The 17,768-nt window shown below is 39.5% G+C and overlaps 2 protein-coding genes across 2 annotated transcripts; both read left to right on the top strand.

The window, feature by feature from the left end:
* Window positions 1–124: 124 nt before the first annotated feature.
* Window positions 125–3,074, top strand: LOC115628431 (serine proteinase stubble). Its single transcript, XM_030524519.1, has 7 exons — window positions 125–554; window positions 784–953; window positions 1,007–1,376; window positions 1,941–2,228; window positions 2,286–2,497; window positions 2,559–2,630; window positions 2,933–3,074. Exons 1-7 carry the CDS (start codon window positions 125–127, stop codon window positions 3,065–3,067), a joined length of 1,677 nt encoding a protein of 558 aa, XP_030380379.1. The 3' UTR covers window positions 3,068–3,074.
* Window positions 3,075–4,796: 1,722 nt separating this feature from the next.
* LOC115628430 lies at window positions 4,797–13,880 on the top strand. Its single transcript, XM_030524518.1, has 14 exons — window positions 4,797–4,950; window positions 5,014–5,186; window positions 6,139–6,322; window positions 6,388–6,772; window positions 6,837–6,912; window positions 6,974–7,357; window positions 7,432–7,569; window positions 10,190–10,412; window positions 11,985–12,154; window positions 12,220–12,541; window positions 12,598–12,994; window positions 13,054–13,129; window positions 13,190–13,573; window positions 13,639–13,880. Exons 1-14 carry the CDS (start codon window positions 4,851–4,853, stop codon window positions 13,780–13,782), a joined length of 3,156 nt encoding a protein of 1,051 aa, XP_030380378.1. The 5' UTR covers window positions 4,797–4,850; the 3' UTR covers window positions 13,783–13,880.
* The last annotated feature ends 3,888 nt before the right edge of the window (window positions 13,881–17,768 follow it).

The raw sequence follows: 17,768 nt of genomic DNA, 5'->3' as shown, positions 1-17,768 counted from the left end.
TAAAAAGTCGGTGATTGCCTGTAGGCGGTGATCCTTATTCCTGCGTCTCAACGTTTACAAAATGTTGCTGGATGAGTTCTGCTTTAAAATATTATTTTGGCCATTTCTATCATATCTCGCAAGCATGAAGGGACTGTGTCCAGCCTACCCGCCAGGTTACTTTCCTGTGATTACGTTGCCACCTGGAACAGTACTAACACCTTCGCCTTCAGTGATACCAACATTCCAACCGACGCCGCCTTTTCCGCAGACTCCGCCCACGCCGCCCACGCCCCCCGTACCAACATACGTCCCTACCTTTCCGGCGCCCACAATAGTGCCACCGACGCTGGCCCCGTGCCCACCAGAGCCGCTCGTTTGCCTGCCCGGTGGAGCGCGACCGCTACCAAACTGCCCCTGCATCGATCCGAGGCAGCAAAACTCCCAGATGATGTCAGCAGTTGTTCCGATAATGCCACCGACTGCTCTGGCAGAGGCAGCACCAGTCCAAATGGGCTCGGACATGATGGTTTTCATGCCACTCAATGCCACCAGGCGTCGTCGACGACGACGAAGTAGGACCTTGTAAAAGAGTTCTATCGATTCACAGAATTGAAGATCGCGGGCACAATTGGCAAATATACATAATTAAAAAGCAATAAAAGTTCGCAAACTCATATATTCCATTGGCAATTGTGGGGATACCACTAAATTTTGGGTAGGGTTGCTACACAAACATACACATCCACATACATACACACATCTTGTGTCATCACGGATTTCGCTATCTGCTCATATTTCCAGCTCAGACGTGCTTTGACTCTCGTGCTCGCGTCGGCTTCTGCCTATCCCTAGCTTCTTGTCCCCATCTGATCGAGGAGTACTACAGCCATACTGCCATAAATCCCATTGCTATCGATTTTCAGACATTTCTAGGAAATTCCATATGCGGGTACGATGGCTCCAGCTTTCGGGTGAGCGCTCTATTTCTAAATGGGTTGACAGAGTATTTAAAATTAGTTTACAGATTTGCTGTGCTGGTAACATGAGACCAAATGGAATCGTCTTCAACCCACGTCCAACAACGCCTGCCGGACAAGGCGGAAATTTCCTGTTCTCCGCTCTTGGTGCCTCAAGTGTGCCTTCTGCTTCAATTCCGACACCTCCTGTTTATCGGCCCGTACCACCTACCACAGCTCCAGTTGTTTTTAAGCCAGCACCACCCACAACTGCCCCCGTCACATTTCAACCTGCACCGCCCACCTCTCCAGGAACCATTATTCGACCATCTGTTCCATTGCCCAGCAGCTCCCAAACTCCGGGAGTCAAAGCTGCGGGCTGTGGAACCAGCACAGCCACCACAAACCGTGTGGTAGGTGGCATGGAGGCCAGGCGCGGTAAGCGAACGCCAATAATGTTTTATTCAACACAGTTTTTTCAATTATTTGAATAGACATAATATACCTAAGGACGATATTCGTTTTACAAATTATATCAAGCTTTAGGGTCTTGAATTCACAGTCGGATAATCGATTCTACTGTTAGAACAAAGCCCCCAACTACATATCCACTTGTATCCTTTTAACCTATTTTGCATTCATTCATGCAATCATTACCAGCCATCAGTTATAACAACAACATTTCCAATATGCAATATCTTTGAAAAACCAAAACATTTTCCTGTCATAACTTTCTTTACCATAAATCTCAGAGGTTTCACAATGTCGGTCTTGTCATACTATATTATTTGTGTCCACCGGGATAACTCTAAAACTAGAGCTATATTACTACTTGTAATTGAAGGAAGAGAGAGAGTGAGAGAGAGACTAAAGGAGTAAGCTTTTTAGTAAATGAGTAAATGGTATAGCAATTATTATGATTTCTTTATATAAGTTCGCATCTCATCTTATCGTAACTTAACTTATACTGTGATCCTGTGATAATCTATCCTTTCATCATAGGGGCCTATCCTTGGATCGCAGCCCTGGGATATTTGGACGAGCTAAATCGCAATGCTCGTAAATATCTGTGTGCTGGAAGTTTGATCAGCAATCGGTTCGTTGCCACCTCAGCCCACTGCATCAATCCTTCATTGATAGTGGTGCGCTTGGGAGCGCATGATCTCGCCAGGTCAGACGATGGCGTGGAGTTTGGCATACGCCGCACTGTTGTTCATGAGAACTTTGATCTGTCCACCATTGCCAATGATATAGCCCTCGTTGAGTTGAATGGAGTGGCCCCAAATACCGGTATAGTTGAATGGATGAGCCACTGCACCACAGCGATCTGTAATAATTTGTTTACAGCAACCATTGGCCCGATTTGTTTGCCAGAGACCAGTAGCTTTCTGACCCAAGACTTTGTCGGCATGAATCCTTTTGTTGCGGGCTGGGGCGCGGTGAAGCATCAAGGCCCCACGTCACATGTCTTGCGAGATGTCCAGGTGCCGATTGTGAGTCGTCAGGTTTGCGAGCAGAACTACAGGTCTGTTTTCAGGTTCGTTGAATTCAGCGACAAGGTAAGTGAGTTCCGAACAAGTAGCCAACTGAAAGACACAACATTCTTGCTACCTCTTGCAGTTGATTTGTGCCGGTAACTCAATCGTCGATGCTTGTCAGGGCGATTCCGGTGGACCGCTTATGATGCCGCAGGTCAGTTACGGAGCATTATGATTCACGAGCATTGTGTTTCGTTATCTGACTGGTATGAGAGAATTCATCGACTTCATTGCACTGTTCTCTCGATTGTCGGTCGTTAGTTGGTTGGAATCCCCAAGGCAACAGTCTTCGTCAGTGGCGCTAATTAATGACGTCACATCGATTCGGCTTATTTTACGCATCAGTTTTGGCTCTCATTTTCATAATTCGATAGTTGTTTATTCATACTTTTTTAAATGACAATGACTTGTTTTCTTCATTTCGATGACTGTGTAAAATATCTTTTTTATTCACAGCTGGATGGCCACATTTACCGATTTTACTTGTTGGGCATTGTATCTTTTGGATATGAGTGTGCCCGAACTGGTTTTCCAGGGGTTTACACGAGAGTCGCTTCCTATGTTCCATGGATTAGAAGGCACATTGCTTAATCTTTCCGACCCAAAAAACCAATAAATTGTTGCACACTTATGCCAAATAAATTATGTTTGTTTTTTTTTTAACCTTTCACTTCTAAGTGTGAAGTTATTCTTTTAAATGCTTTAGCATTTGAAGTGGGTTTTCAAGATTTAGGTATGTTTATATGTATATTTATTTATAATTTATTCCACTTGACACATATTTTAATTTATGCACACAATTGCTTAGAAAATGATAGTTTTTTAACAAAGAACTTGGAAGTTTGCTAAATGTACAACTATTAATAACTAAATGCAAAATATAATTGAATCGAAATAGCTTCATATATCAGAACCATTTTATGATAAATCGTTTTTTTATTAAACATGGAATATGTTAAATAGAACCTAATGAGCTCTGCGAACACATTAAGTAATTAAATTAAATTACTTTTAGCTTTTTCTCGGCGTCTATAAAATTGGAATATCTTGTAAATGTGTGTGTCGTTTGTACTCTGCACATGGAATGTACAAGAGAATTGCGGGATGTGAAAAATGTAACAGGCAGAAGGAGTCTCCACAAAGTAAGTACATACGAGTATATATTTTTGATCAGCATGACAAGCCTAGTCGATCTAGCCCTGTCTGTCCATCTGTCCGTATGAACACCTGGATCTCCGAGACTATAAGAGCTAGAGACTCAAAATTTTAGAACCAGATGCCTTATATAAATGCGCAGAAAATGTGTATTTCCTTCCACTCCTCTGCAATTGGATTTTCCATAACTCCCGTAATTCTTAGAATTTTTCGATCAAATAGAGCAAATACCAATTATGGTTAAGCTCTGGCCGCAAATGTGTAATTTCTTGCTTCATTGGCTTAACTCCATACTGCTCACATGCTTAGATACAGAAGGATAGTAAAGAGTATTTCAAATTCGGGACACCCGACTACCGCTTTTCGCACTAGTTAGTTTTAAAGCCAGTACCAATATTTTTTCCACGATGATTGTTCAAAACCTTTAGAATTTATACAATTAATTCAAATGAGGCAAAACGGTTTATAAAAAGGACAAAGGAAACGAAATTTATTGAGCCATGAATTAAGTTTACATATAAATACAAGTTTTTATGGAACGCAGTTTTTTTCGACTCTTAAAGTAATGAATGACTGTCTGAGCCTGCAGTTTGTCTTTGGTTGAGTTTGCGGATAATTTGAACAACATCTGTAGACATTGTAAACGCCTTTTAAATTTAATCAGAGCTTCACAAATTTCATTTCGGAAGTAATTTGTTTCTGTTTTCTCATGCTTCTTGTACACTAAGTGGAAATTATTTCGTATGAATAAATAAACAACATTAAAAAAGATGTATCAACTCAAAGATATGTTCGCTGCACGTTCGGTGCTTGAGCGTTATTATTGCGAAATACCTATAAATATAATTATATTGAAAAAAAATCTGACGATTGGCGTTGCAGTTGCATTTGAAGATAAGCGAGTCTTGTAAGAATAATACTCGTACGCCGTTCATGGCATTTATTTACGGCTTTTATTGTTTTGTTTCAGCGAAATACTTCCCCGAGTGAAACCGGAATAACCGATTCAATCATTTCATATTTACACAGGCACATAATATGCACACATGCAGAGATTAATACATACACTTACATAAGTGCTCATCTCATGGCAGAGCTGATTGACACCGCAATCACTAGGAAAGCGCAGTTTAGCAAAAGTTTTCAAACTGAATAGATTACAACGTGTAAGCGCAATAGAAACTTACTATATATTTAGTAAAATTAATTCGTAGCAAGTATGCAGGCCATCTATACAGCAATTGGATTAATGTGCCTTTATATCGTCCCCTTAACACAATCACAGTGGACTCACCCGGATTGGACTGCACCGCGTCAGGGTAAAATGCATTTGTAAAAACATAGTCTCTGTAGATTGATTCGAGAGTTTATATTTTCCACAGAAGTTGTTGCTTGCCGCACACCACTTAACGATTTGGGACAATGTGTGTCGCTAAAGAAATGCCCCGAGGTACTGGAATTGTTTAAGAGAGTGCCGTTTAACCAGGCAACGGAGTACTCTAGAGAGTTGAATAGACGTTGTTTTAGCAGAAACACCGAAGACAATTACCCGATTGTAAGTGTGTGTACTAAACATACTGCTGTTATCAGGAGCTTAGATTGCAGATAGCAATACAACCCAGGTTTTACCCACTATTTTTATACTCTGTACATAAAATGTACAAGAGTATATTGGGTTTGCGGGAGCTGAAAATGTAACAGGCAGAAGGAGGCGTGGCAGACCCCACAAAGCATATATATTCTTGAACAGCATGACGAGACGAGTCCATCTAGCCCTGTCTGTCTGTCTGTCCGTCTGTCCGTATGAACAACTGGATCTCAGAGACTATAAGAGGTAGAGACAGGAAACTTTGCACAAAGATGCGTTATGTGTGTATGCTGTGCAAGTTTGTTTAATTTTTTTGATTCCCCCCCCCCCCCTTCACCACTTCCCCCCTATGGGTGTTTTCCCGATATTCCATTCGTGTAATCGCCTATATCTCGGATACTATAAGACCTAGGAACACCAAATTTTTTTGGAATTTCCCTCCCTCCCCCCTCTCCCCCGCCAATCGCGATTTTCTTGAACTCCCGTAATTCTTGGAATTTCGAACTCAAACTTTGCTAATACCCCCAGTTAGTAATTATGTGTCCGTGTGCCAAGTTTAATCATGATAGACGATTAAACAAGAAGTTGTAGTCATAAATATATTTGCTGCTGCAGCGCTGCCCAAGCGCTGTCCGCGGCTGTTGTTGATGCTGGTGCTTTGGTTGACTGCAAACATGCTTACACAGACACGAATATACGAGCATAAACAGACATACACCCACATAGACGCAATTGCTTTGTATATGTGCAATTATACACCCTGTACGTGAGTTCGAATACCAAAAGAGGTAAAATTCATCGACATTTCTCTTTTAATTCTCTTACTTTTTTTAATTTCTATAATTATTTTAAACATATGTACAGAGTATTTCAAAGTCGGGACACCCGACTTTAGCGTTTTTACTTGTTTTTCCTATAGGTCTGTTGCACCCATGCTTCAGCAACGACAACAGCATCTTCCGTTCCGGTTTCTGTGACCCAGCCGGTCGTGACGACAACCCCAAGAACAGTCCCAGCGTCCACCACGGAATGGATAGACTTGGTTCTGAAGATCACTGGCGAGCCATGCGTAGGGCCAAATGCAGAGCGCGGTTACTGTAGACGTTAGTTAGATAATACCAATTGGCCTCTTCGTTTTGGTATCTAGTAGTTACTCTTCTCATTGCAGCGTTGGCGAATTGTACGCAGCTTCTTGAGCCCCTGCAACAAAATACCCGAAACGAAACGCTGAAGGCCTACATACGAGCCTCGCATGACAAGTGCGGTTTCGCGGATACTGATGTCTGCTGTCCCAGCTCAGCGGCGACCAGAAGCACCAGCCCTGGACAAAGTTCCGGTGCGATGGTTTCTATGCCGACAGAGGAAGATGGCTGTGGAATATCACAGCAGCCGCTGAAGAAGATCGTTGGCGGGGAGGATAGCGCTCCAGGTCGTTGGCCCTGGGCCGTATTACTTGGCTATAACATCCGCGAGGCACAAACTTTCCGCTGTGGCGGCACTCTCATTACAGCCAAGCACGTTGTAACGGCTGCCCATTGCTTAGAGGATTCATTGTAAGTATGATGAAACCTGTATACATTATTCTAGATGACTGATGGCACCCTTTAACACACACAGATCGTTTGTGCGCCTGGGGGAGTTCGATTTGACCTCCGAAACGGATTCAAGCCATGTGGATATATCCATTGAAAAGGTTAATTCAGCCTCATTTTATTTTAAAAGAGTTTCGTAGAGATTATTTTACACCTGCGCAGGTTGTGGGCCATCCAGATTTTCGCAGACTCCGCGATAAACGACATGATGTGGCGGTTGTGTATTTGGAGCGTACTGTACAGTTCACGGATCTTATTGTACCTATTTGTCTGCCAAGGAAAGACTTGCGCACCAAGAGCTATATTGATCACACTCCATTTCTGGTTGGATGGGGGAAAACACAAGTAGGCGGAAAAGGCTCCAATGTTCTTCAAGAGCTTCAAATAGTGGTTTTCAATAATTCCGTATGTCAGAACGCATACAAATTGCGAAACAAATTTGTCCGGGACGAACAGTTTGACGAGACGGTGTTATGTGCCGGTAATTTGGCAGGTGGTAAGGACTCGTGCCAAGGTGACAGCGGTGGACCACTGATGATGCCAGAGGTGAGTTGATTCCGCATTGAAGAGCACAAACAGCTTCTTCCAAGCATATTATTTTATGTTCGATTTTATTGCAGTACTATAAAGGATATACAGTCCATTACTATCTGATAGGCGTGGTTTCTTATGGCATTGGCTGTGGCCTGCCTGGTGTGCCGGGCATCTATACCAGTGTGCAGCATTTCATGGATTGGATTGAGGCGCGAGTTGCCGAGGCATAATACCTCCATATATACCAACATCTTATTGTATTCCTTCGTATGTGATCTGCTATATCCGCGTGCATATTAAAGCCGGAACTAGAACAAGCACCTACATTTAATTAAGCTATCAATGACATTTGCCATTGGGGTTTTCCTCAGAAATCCTCATACTACGAGCACAAGTATACTCTGAAGCGTCGTGCGCGGCATTGCCAAGCAACTCGATTGAGTCATCGTGTAGAATAATATGGTAGCGTCTTCTATAGCTGGTCTCAGGGTGCATCGTTCGCATGCCAATTTGTTTTGGCTGCTGTTTTCCCTGCGCTCCCCGCTCTACTACAATACGACAGAGACTACGCAACGTCATCGATAAGCGTTCCACTTTTCATTCCGAAGCTTGTTGTTTAGAATCACTAACAATAATTATATTACATAATCAAAGCACGGCGTATAAGTATAGCTTAATCGACGAAAGCTTTTCAGAATGATTGCAAAATGCTCATGAATCTCACCTCGAATGCGATCGAGCTGCGCTTCGCGAACCGTGAATGTCGAAAAGCTTAGGCAACCCCCAGTTCCTAACTGCTAAAATGTAAACAAGTTTGTGGCATCCATTCTACTATGAAGTGTGTACGAGAATAATTGAAATCGCCATGAGAAACTGTCACCAGATAGCCGCCACAAATTAAGATGTTTTGCGGCTTAGTCTGTTAAATATACAAGTATATGTATTTATCTGACCTGCACTCGAATCCGCTTTGGAATGTCCAATACAAGAGAACACATAATGACTGTGATTGTGTGTTGTTTTTTTTTGTCAATCATTTCGTTGTTGGTGCCTTTGAGTCATTTTAAATTCTTAAAACTTATCAATGACAAATTTTGAATTGAGCGCCAGTTGTAGTTTACGGACTCAGTTAAACAATCTAAATTCAAATATTGAAGCAAGTTTTGGCTTAGTAAAATTCTTTTTTTGGCTTAAAGTGAGATAATAATTGGTAATTTTAATTCCAAATAGGAATATGCTGTGTGGAAATATATAATTTCAACTGAATAAATTGATTTCTTATTGCAGTACAAAAATGCAATAGATTTATCGATTAGGCTGGATTCCACACTAATAACAGTATTTATTGCAATACGACTTACGTAGCTTTGTCAAAAATGGAAGAAAAGAACATGTGATTACTCAGCACATATATCTATTGCATGTTTATACTCTGTAGTCAATTGGTAAAAGGTTATACTACTTAGTAGTATCGATTATACTATGTAGTTTAGTGCGAATACAAAGTAATATAGTTTTTTGACTTGCCTTCACAAAGAATACATTTTTGATTATTATCAGTACTTATTTATTTTTAATACTGATTTTTGCTTTAATCCAAAATTTAGAATATAATAATTTTCAGAAAATTAATTAAATTTAATTAAGTTAAGATGGTCTATAAAATCTGATATCAAGACCTTGTCAAAAACAGGCGAATAGTAATGATTGAATGCATCTCTCTCCCTGTATTTAGCATATTAGTAAAAATCTAATATACAAGTAGTCCCACTGTATTTATTTATAATACTGATTTTTGCTTTAATCCTAAATTTAGAATATAATTTTTTTCAGAAAATTATTAAATTTAATTAAGTCAAGATATTTTATAAAATCTGATATAAAGACTTTGCCAAAAATGTCGAATAGTAATGATTGAATGCATCTCTCTCTGTATTAGCATATTAGTACAAATCTAATATAGTCCCAATGAATTTATTTATAATACTGATTTTTGCTTTAATCCTAAATTTAGAATATAATAATTTCCCACAAAAATTATTAAATTTAATAAAGTTAAGATATTTTATAAAATCTGATATAAAGACCTTGTCCAAAACAGTCGAAGAATAATGATTGAATGCATCTCTCTCTCTGTATTTAGCATATTAGTAAAAATCTAATATAGTCCCAATGTCAATCTTTGGGCTCAGTGTGTAATAATAACAGCTCCCGTTAATTATAATTTCAGTATGACTCGAAGTTTGTCTTACCTTTTCAATTCGTATTCGCTGGTACGGGTACATACACGTACATTCTCTTATGTCTAAAAGCTCTGTCGGAGTGAAGGCGCCCTAAAGCTAGATAGCTATCACGAATTTGTACGTTTTTAGAGTAGTTTAAGTCCGTTCACTTGCTAATAGCGTACGTGGCACGTGGCACATACAAACACTCAGCAAAGCGCTGCTCTTCCGGAGACTATAATTTGAATTCGGTACTTTTTCAATACGATTATTATAATTTGCGAACAATTAGCGGAGTGTTCTCTGGCTACGAATTAAAAGCTTTTAGTTTGAAAATACATTGCGGTGCTTGGTGGATACATTTATTAATCAATTCGTACTGTGTGTGTGTGTGTAAGCAGAACAGATAAAATCATTAAGACAGACCGAAGCATACAGCCTCTCCACCGAGAACGACTTTTTAGTCAGGGCGTCGTCACCTGCATATAAAACGCAAATCGTTTGCCGAACGTTGAGTGAACTGTCACTGCTGGTCACGCAAGAGCCGCACCGCGCCGCTGACACTCGAGAACGAATTCGGCCGAATTGTTTGCTGAGCCAAACCTGAAGACGTTTCGGCCAGACAGGGCACGCTCTAGTCCAGCAGTTTGATAACGTCCGTCAAGCCGACAACATCGTTGGCATCGCGTTACGCATTGTGAATCGCGTCGTTGTCGTCCCAACTGATTTCGTACTCGATTTCTTAGAGTGTTGTGATAGATCAAACATGAAGTTACTTATATTTATAGCTACTCTAACATGCATTGCAACGCCCGCGCTTGCCCAACAACCTAATCGTAGGCAAGGTAGGTCGAACCCCAAAACATAAGCTTTACATTTCACTTGCTTGCTTTTAAGATTCTCATCATTATAGGTATTTAGTTGTAACAACTAATACATCTTTATATATACATATAAATGTGTGTGTGTATTAAAACGCTACGAACAGTATCTAGTCAATCGGCTGCCTTAAAATAAAGTTAAATTTTAATGTAGGCAAAACGAAATAAATAATAAAAAAATCACAGGAAACCTGTTCCATTAGCGGCGCTATCATGCAAATTGAAATATTAAAAACCTATATTGTAAAAAGATTCAAACAACGCAACAAATTGGCCTAAAATATGGTTAAATGTGTTCATATGGAAAATTGTTGTTTTTACGACGGCAAGTTCGTTGCCTAAGTCTTTCGTTTTGCATTCAATGCACACATTACGACGAGCGCATTTTTCGGCATAAGCGTCCAATTAACAAATGTGAACTGCACGAGTACTACCAATTTACTTTTGATATGTGCTATTCGTATATTAAACTCGACCTGAATTGGCAAAATGTGTGTGCTCGTATGTGCTCGTATTTTGAATTTGGCGATTCGATTCAAGTTCAAAAAACCAGTCATTGTTCGCAACCCAAGGTCAGCTGGACAGCAACTAGATGTTTACGAATATTTCCTGGGAATTTCTAAGATTTAAAATTGATGTGCGCTTCCAATTCGACTTATGGCCTATAAAAATTAATTAATTAATTAATTAACCCATAAATTGTTCTATTTTCAAACATTTAATAACAAAACAAACAAAAAATAAAAAGTTAGCGGTGTTGCAAACTTGTTTCTGAATATTTATTATTATCAAAATTAGATTAGATTTAATGCAGTTGAAAATTCCTGAATTATTACAAATGTTTCGCAGCACAACGTTTTTTGTTTTTGTGTATTATGATATGAACTGAAAGTACTTAAGCGTAAGCTTAAGTCTTTTGTATATACTTGTAATACAAGTCTACTTAAGGTTATTCTAATATATTAAAATATTGCATGTTTAAAATAATGGCCGGCTATCTCAAGCACCGAATTTTACAGAGAATTTGAATTATAGCCACTGAATTGGTATGTTTTCTGGAATTATTTTGCGCAATATTCAATGCAAAAGATAGGTGTACTTAGAGAATTACTGCATGAATGGACATACAGATAATAGTGTTTATCAGTAGGGCTTCCATCCAAATCATCGAAATAGTACTATTCTTGGGATTACTATTGAGACTATTCACTACTCAATGAAGGGTATATTTATTTGAAAGAGTATAACGAGAGGTTTCCTATTGTTGAAAACAAATCATACAACAAATCATATTTGCAAAACAATCTTTTTAAGCCCTTTTTTTTTTAAAAGAATGAGTTTTTTAAAAGTAAATGTGTTTTGTTTTGGTACGGCTCTTAAATAATATAAGTTTGCAAGTTAAAACCCCATTTTTATTCCTTTCCCCGTATTTGTTCATTAACTAATAAAAAGTACTACTAATACATGGAAGGGTTTACTAATCTTCGTTAAATTACTGCGAATAGGCTCCAGCTTAATCGATGTTTTTTATTGTAGTTCGTCAAAACTGTGTCACTCCCGAAAACTATTATGGCAACTGTGTGGGTCTTAGCTACTGCCCCCAGGTTGCCAACATATTTGAGGTGGCCAATCGGCAGGTGGCGGAACGCTACGTCCTTGCTTTGCAGCGCAACTGTGGCACTCGCAGTGTAAACGGGGACCCCTTGGTAGGGCATCAACTAGTCGCTTCCTTCCACTATGCTAAGCTTTCATTCGTTTCATTCATTCATAGGTGTGCTGTACTAGACCGAGTAATCCGGTTACACAGAGACCGAATCCTTTCTTTCCAACAGAGCGACCATTCGTTAATCCGACGAGAAACCCGAACCGCAATCCATTCTTGCCGGACCGACCCTCCCCCACCCAAGTCATTCCCACGACAGCTCCCAACCGCAATCCATTCTTGCCGGACCTGCCTCCTTCAACAACTACAACAACGACAAGAAGGACAACAACGACCACAACAACACGTGCTCCAATAACTTCAGCACCGTTGGTCGAAGCTCGCGGTCCTTTCTGCCGTGGACCAGATACCAGAGCTGGGGAGTGTGTGGGTAAGTCAAATGCATTTTCGCAGTAAGTCCAGCTAACAGAATGAAATATTTTTCAGATATCAGAAGCTGTGATACCCTGCTAGATGAGCTGCGCCTTAAGCAGACCGATCCAAATTTCGCCAAATTTCTGCAGGCTTCTAATCGGGTCTGTGGCGGAGCTGGCTCGACAGTATGTTGCCCTACGGGTGAAGTGGCTCCCACATCGGCGCCTGGAATGAGACCAAGAAATACGAATGAAATTCCGCGCAGACTGTTGACCGTTGAAGAAGGCTGTGGATACACTCTGAACTCTTACAAGAAGATCGTGGGCGGGGAGGTGAGCAAAAAGGGTGCCTGGCCATGGATTGCGTTGCTCGGATACGATGATGGCTCAGGGTCGCCCTTTAAGTGTGGCGGCACATTGATCACAGCTCGCCACATCGTCACAGCGGCTCATTGCATACGCCCCGACCTGTAAGTACAGTTGTGCCTATGGAAGCCTATTTTCTAAATTCACTTCCCTTACAATACAGAACGTTTGTGCGTCTGGGCGAACACGATTTAGGAACAGACACGGAAGCACGTCATGTTGATATTAATGTGGCTAGGGTAAGATACACTAACAACTTCTTTAATATCAATTAATATAATGGGGCTTCCACCAAATAGTATGAGTCACATCCCGAATACAATAGACGTAATGGGCGTAGCGACATCGCCCTATTGTATTTGGAACGGAATGTTGAGTTCACGGACTCAATTGCGCCCATTTGCATGCCCAACACCCCACAGCTGCGCCAGAAGTCCTATGTCAACTATATGCCCTTTGTCGTAGGCTGGGGAAAGACTATGGAGGGTGGTGAATCGGCACAGGTGTTGCAGGAGCTGCAGATCCCAATCTATCCCAATGAAGTGTGCCGCAGTAGCTACGAGAAGGCTCAGCGCCTCTTCACCGCCGATCAATTTGATGCCGCGATTGTCTGCGCTGGAGTTCTGACGGGTGGCAAGGATACGTGCCAAGGTGACTCCGGTGGCCCCTTAATGATTCCTGAGGTATATAAATAGCAATGAACAAAACATAGTATGAGGTGCCTAATCAGAACTATTTCACACTTCAGGAATTCCAAAATGGAGTGCGGTTCTATCTGATAGGTGTGGTTTCCTATGGCATTGGCTGTGCCCGTCCCGATGTTCCTGGCGTATACACCAGCACACAGTACTTCATCGACTGGATTACAGAGAAGGTGCAAAACACGCAATGAGCATTTATCTAGTCCTTTAATGCCCTCACTCTCTCTTTTTAAGTTGTAAGCTATAAACTTGTAAAAAAAAACTAAAATTCACTCAATTGCTCTAAGCACTTCTCAAGACGTTTTCCTTTGCAAATATTGTTCCTCAAATGGATTGTGGTTTTTGTTCTCATGACACCAGCTGACATCTATCTAAGGGGTAACTGGCCAGGCATGCGGCTGCAGCACCAAGGTCCTTATGCAAATTACGTTCTATCGCAGGACGCTTCATCAATCATGTTCCTAATGATTGTCTTGGGCCTGAGCACAGCACCCCAAGGTGTATGCGCTCTGGACTACAAAAAATATCTATGTAAATCATTCTCGGAACATCACCTTGAGCTATCAGACAGCTCGAGCACGTCTTCTGGGTGTTGGCCTGCATTTAAATTGCTTTCGTTCGCCTCAGAAGCCACAGGAGCTGAGCCGTTCACTTCTATGATTTGCATAAATTTTACCTTTAGCAGATTAGGATCGAAAGAGTGTGCAACAGAAACAATGGAAAATGTGCTTATAAGAAGAATTTTACTACTTTTTATATACAATGATGTGTATTATCTTAAAAAAAATTATTTTGAAATTGCTGCAGTGTAGAATATAAAATACAAAATATGTGAAATGTAAAGAAATTATATAAACCGTAAAGGAAATACTCGAACATACTTAGAATAATTCATTCAAAAAGTGAATGTAGAATATTTATCAGCAAGCTCTGGTTGTGTGTCATGCATTTAGGTTTGAAATCGAACGATGTTGACACAATAACGAATAAGTATATGCCTAATTCTCTTTTTAAACGGTCTTTTTTTTTAAACGGCTTTGATATAAGACGGTTTGTAAAACATGGTTATTAAATATTGCATATATATTTCTTTAGAGATAAGGAATCAATCACCTATTTCTGCATATGATCAATGTCTTTTTTCACGATTGTTTGTGGAACCAATCTACCGTGTAAAAACAGAATTAGGTGTATATAAGGTATAAATGGGTCGCCTTTTTAAAAAGGAAATGACAAGCACCATAGGAAAATTGTTTGAATATATCAGCTTTATAATATGAACACCTCGGGCTTTCTTTTAAAATAGCGACTAGTATTTAAATACGTCTCTCAGGTCCCATCTTTATTTCATTGTAGGACAGCAGATTTTGTTCAGCTCAGCTACAATCAGGCAGGCAAACAATTTGCACGCAAACTCATTCGGAATAAAGCTGTAACATTGCTATATCAAGATAAAGTTTCCTAATTGCTTAGATTCCTTAGTACAAAAATACTTAATTTTATCATAGGTTCCTGGAAAAACGCCCATCTCATTCAAAATTCGTTCATAATCAAATTTCGAAACTTATGAGCTGTAATAGCTCGACTTAATGCCATTTTATTTATTTAGATTTATGTGATTCATCTTGATACAGCAACAATGATATCCTGTGATCATTTATGCTGTTATCAAATCATTTGGCGCAATCTCCATAACTGCTGAGGGGCATTGCGAGCCTAAGTCAACATGCATGGGTATCAAAAGGTAACTCCCAACTCTCTCTGTTCGAATGGGGGAGCCCTTTGAAAGGGGAAGCTATTCACTCATAATCTGATCAAATACCGTGCACAATGTAAGACGAATTCTTTCAAGTCGAAACGCCTCCTGCTCAGGTTCACCCGCGCATTTGTGGCCACATGGCATGCCGCTAAGAAGACTTAGTCTTCTTTGTGATTTAAATCGCATGCCAAGCTGCGCATGCGCAGGCAGAGGCGCAGACACAGACACAGACACAGACGGAGATCGACATCTGGCAGATGTGTCCGCCTTCTCGAGAGTTCATTAAACTGCAGTCTAAGGGTATATTCGTACTTTTGATTTTACTACGCGACTACAGCTTGTTTGCACAACTCGAGCACGTTTCCATTATGACGAAATCAAAACACACGCGCTCTCTTCCATTGTTGGATCATTGTCCGGACTGATCATTTATCAATATGCACAAATTTGCATACGAGTACGAGGCAGCAATTTCGATTTGCAATTTGCATGTCTAAGCCGATTTCTTAGTTGCACACACAAGGGTGTTAATGTCGTCATTAGCTCATGTGCAACCGGGATGTCTATATCAATATCGTATTTGCGAAATACACAGAATTTCGCATGCGTTGCGCCCCTTCGTGCCACAAGCGATGATGGTGTGTAAATTGCTAAGATGATTGGGGTGAGTTGCCCAAAGAGGAAAGGGTGCGCTCCTTGCAAAATTTGTGGCAATCAACAGTCAAGAGGTGTAGAAACTAATAACTCGCAGCTCACACACATTGCCAATTGTACCACGAAAGGATAAATTCAATTGTTAAACCATTGTCTTTTGATATCTTTGCATTTTTTGAATGGGCAGATGATCGCACATTTAAGGTCAATTGGAATCACTTTCTGTCTCTTTTCTATTATAAAGGTAAACAAACTTGTGGTGTAACTCTTCGTATTTTAGATCAGATCATTCTTAAGTCAACAGTTTCATATTTTTTATTTATTATTCAGTCGACAAACAAGGGGTGTGGGTATACTTCTTAAAAATTTACAAATGTTATAATAAAGCTATATAGACTTTAAAAGCAGAAAAAAAGAAACGTAGGAAATATTTTAGTTTTCGTATTTTGGGGCAGGTACAAGGTTTTAGTAGTTCGGAGAAGGGTCTACTGGTAATTATACAAAATAAATTTTGGCATAATTATAAATTAAAACAACAACTTTTTCAATACTGTTGCTCGAGCATTGTGTAATATAATTTTAATGTAACAGTTGGTGGTATCTGTAAGGCTCTAAATATTTGGTATATCTAGCGTAGCATATTTAATAATGAATGACTGAAATTATTTAATTTCTTACTAAGTAGAGGAGGTTTTATCGTTCCATTTAAAAGACATAAGTGAATTCAAAAAGATTGCAAAGCCATGAGCGTAAAACCTCAAATTCATCTGAAATACGCTCCTTACTGCTACCATATAACCAATGCATTGTCTCAATAAAATGTATTTTAATAAAGTATTCAGAACTATCTCTTAAATTATTCACTATATGTACGAGCACGTATGTATTTATAAATATGTAATTTGCTCGAACCAAAAATCATTAAGAAAGTGTATTTTATGTGTGTGATCTCATCAGAAAGTGGCTGGGATAAATCCGTTTTATGTCACTGCTGATTTGGCTTTAAAATCACCTTCCTCCATACAGAAAGAATATTGTTGAACCATCTCTAGAAAGCAGTATCACTAACGATTTGATATACATATTATCAATTTTAAATGCTAACGTTGAAAGTAAAACAAAAAAAGGGATGACTGCGTATAAGTAAAACAATGTTGGATAGTAGAGCTGTGCATGATTGAATTCGTCTATAAATAAATTAATAAATGAGTGACTAAATGAGTAGAATAAGCAAATGAAGCGAAAGCTATTAAGCAAAGCAAAATCTGATACTATAAGTAGATACATGCATTTTCTCTATCTACTGCGGTTTATAGTCGTGATTTCTTCATACTGAAAGTATGGATAAGAATGAAATCACCTTCTCACATGAGTGTCTTACTTTAGTGATCGGTCTTGTTTTGGGAGATCGGGATTGTGAATTCAAAAGCATTGGAATTGGTAATTCAATTCTTTAAATATAATTGAACCATGGTGCCATTTCAAAATGGTTGTCAATTGATTGGGTTGTGTAATAGCTAGTTTTAGTAAAAACCTTTTTTATATGAAAAATGAAAGTTACAAATACACCAAGCCCTCGCCTAACACGACCTCTTTTAATACGGTCTAACATGATTAAAAATATTTTACCTCTTTGCTTTTAACACGCCGAAACCCTCATTCTTACACGATAGAAGTTAAAAATATTTAATATTTAACACACTTTAGTTGTTGGAATATGCCCTAGGTCATGAAAATAATATTATCTGAATGAATTACCTGAAT

Source organism: Scaptodrosophila lebanonensis, unplaced genomic scaffold (genome assembly GCF_003285725.1).
Source record: "Scaptodrosophila lebanonensis strain 11010-0011.00,11010-0021.00 unplaced genomic scaffold, SlebRS2 tig00000113-arrow-arrow-pilon, whole genome shotgun sequence".
Lineage (NCBI taxonomy): Eukaryota > Metazoa > Arthropoda > Insecta > Diptera > Drosophilidae > Scaptodrosophila > Scaptodrosophila lebanonensis.
The sequence above is the reverse complement of the archived record's forward strand: the minus strand, read 5'-3'. Positions and strand labels throughout refer to the sequence as shown.

What these genes read in the sequence shown, in the direction of transcription:
- LOC115628431 (XM_030524519.1), top strand. Translation starts at nt 125, where the DNA reads ATGAAGGGACTGTGTCCAGCCTACCCGCCAGGTTACTTTCCTGTGATT. An exon ending in ACGATGGCTCCAGCTTTCGG is followed by an intron (nt 954 to 1,006) that starts GTGAGCGCTCTA and finishes ATTAGTTTACAG; the next exon opens with ATTTGCTGTGCTGGTAACAT. An exon ending in TGGCATGGAGGCCAGGCGCG is followed by an intron (nt 1,377 to 1,940) that starts GTAAGCGAACGC and finishes CTTTCATCATAG; the next exon opens with GGGCCTATCCTTGGATCGCA.
- LOC115628430 (XM_030524518.1), top strand. Translation starts at nt 4,851, where the DNA reads ATGCAGGCCATCTATACAGCAATTGGATTAATGTGCCTTTATATCGTC. An exon ending in TTGGACTGCACCGCGTCAGG is followed by an intron (nt 4,951 to 5,013) that starts GTAAAATGCATT and finishes TATTTTCCACAG; the next exon opens with AAGTTGTTGCTTGCCGCACA. An exon ending in AGAGCGCGGTTACTGTAGAC is followed by an intron (nt 6,323 to 6,387) that starts GTTAGTTAGATA and finishes TTCTCATTGCAG; the next exon opens with CGTTGGCGAATTGTACGCAG.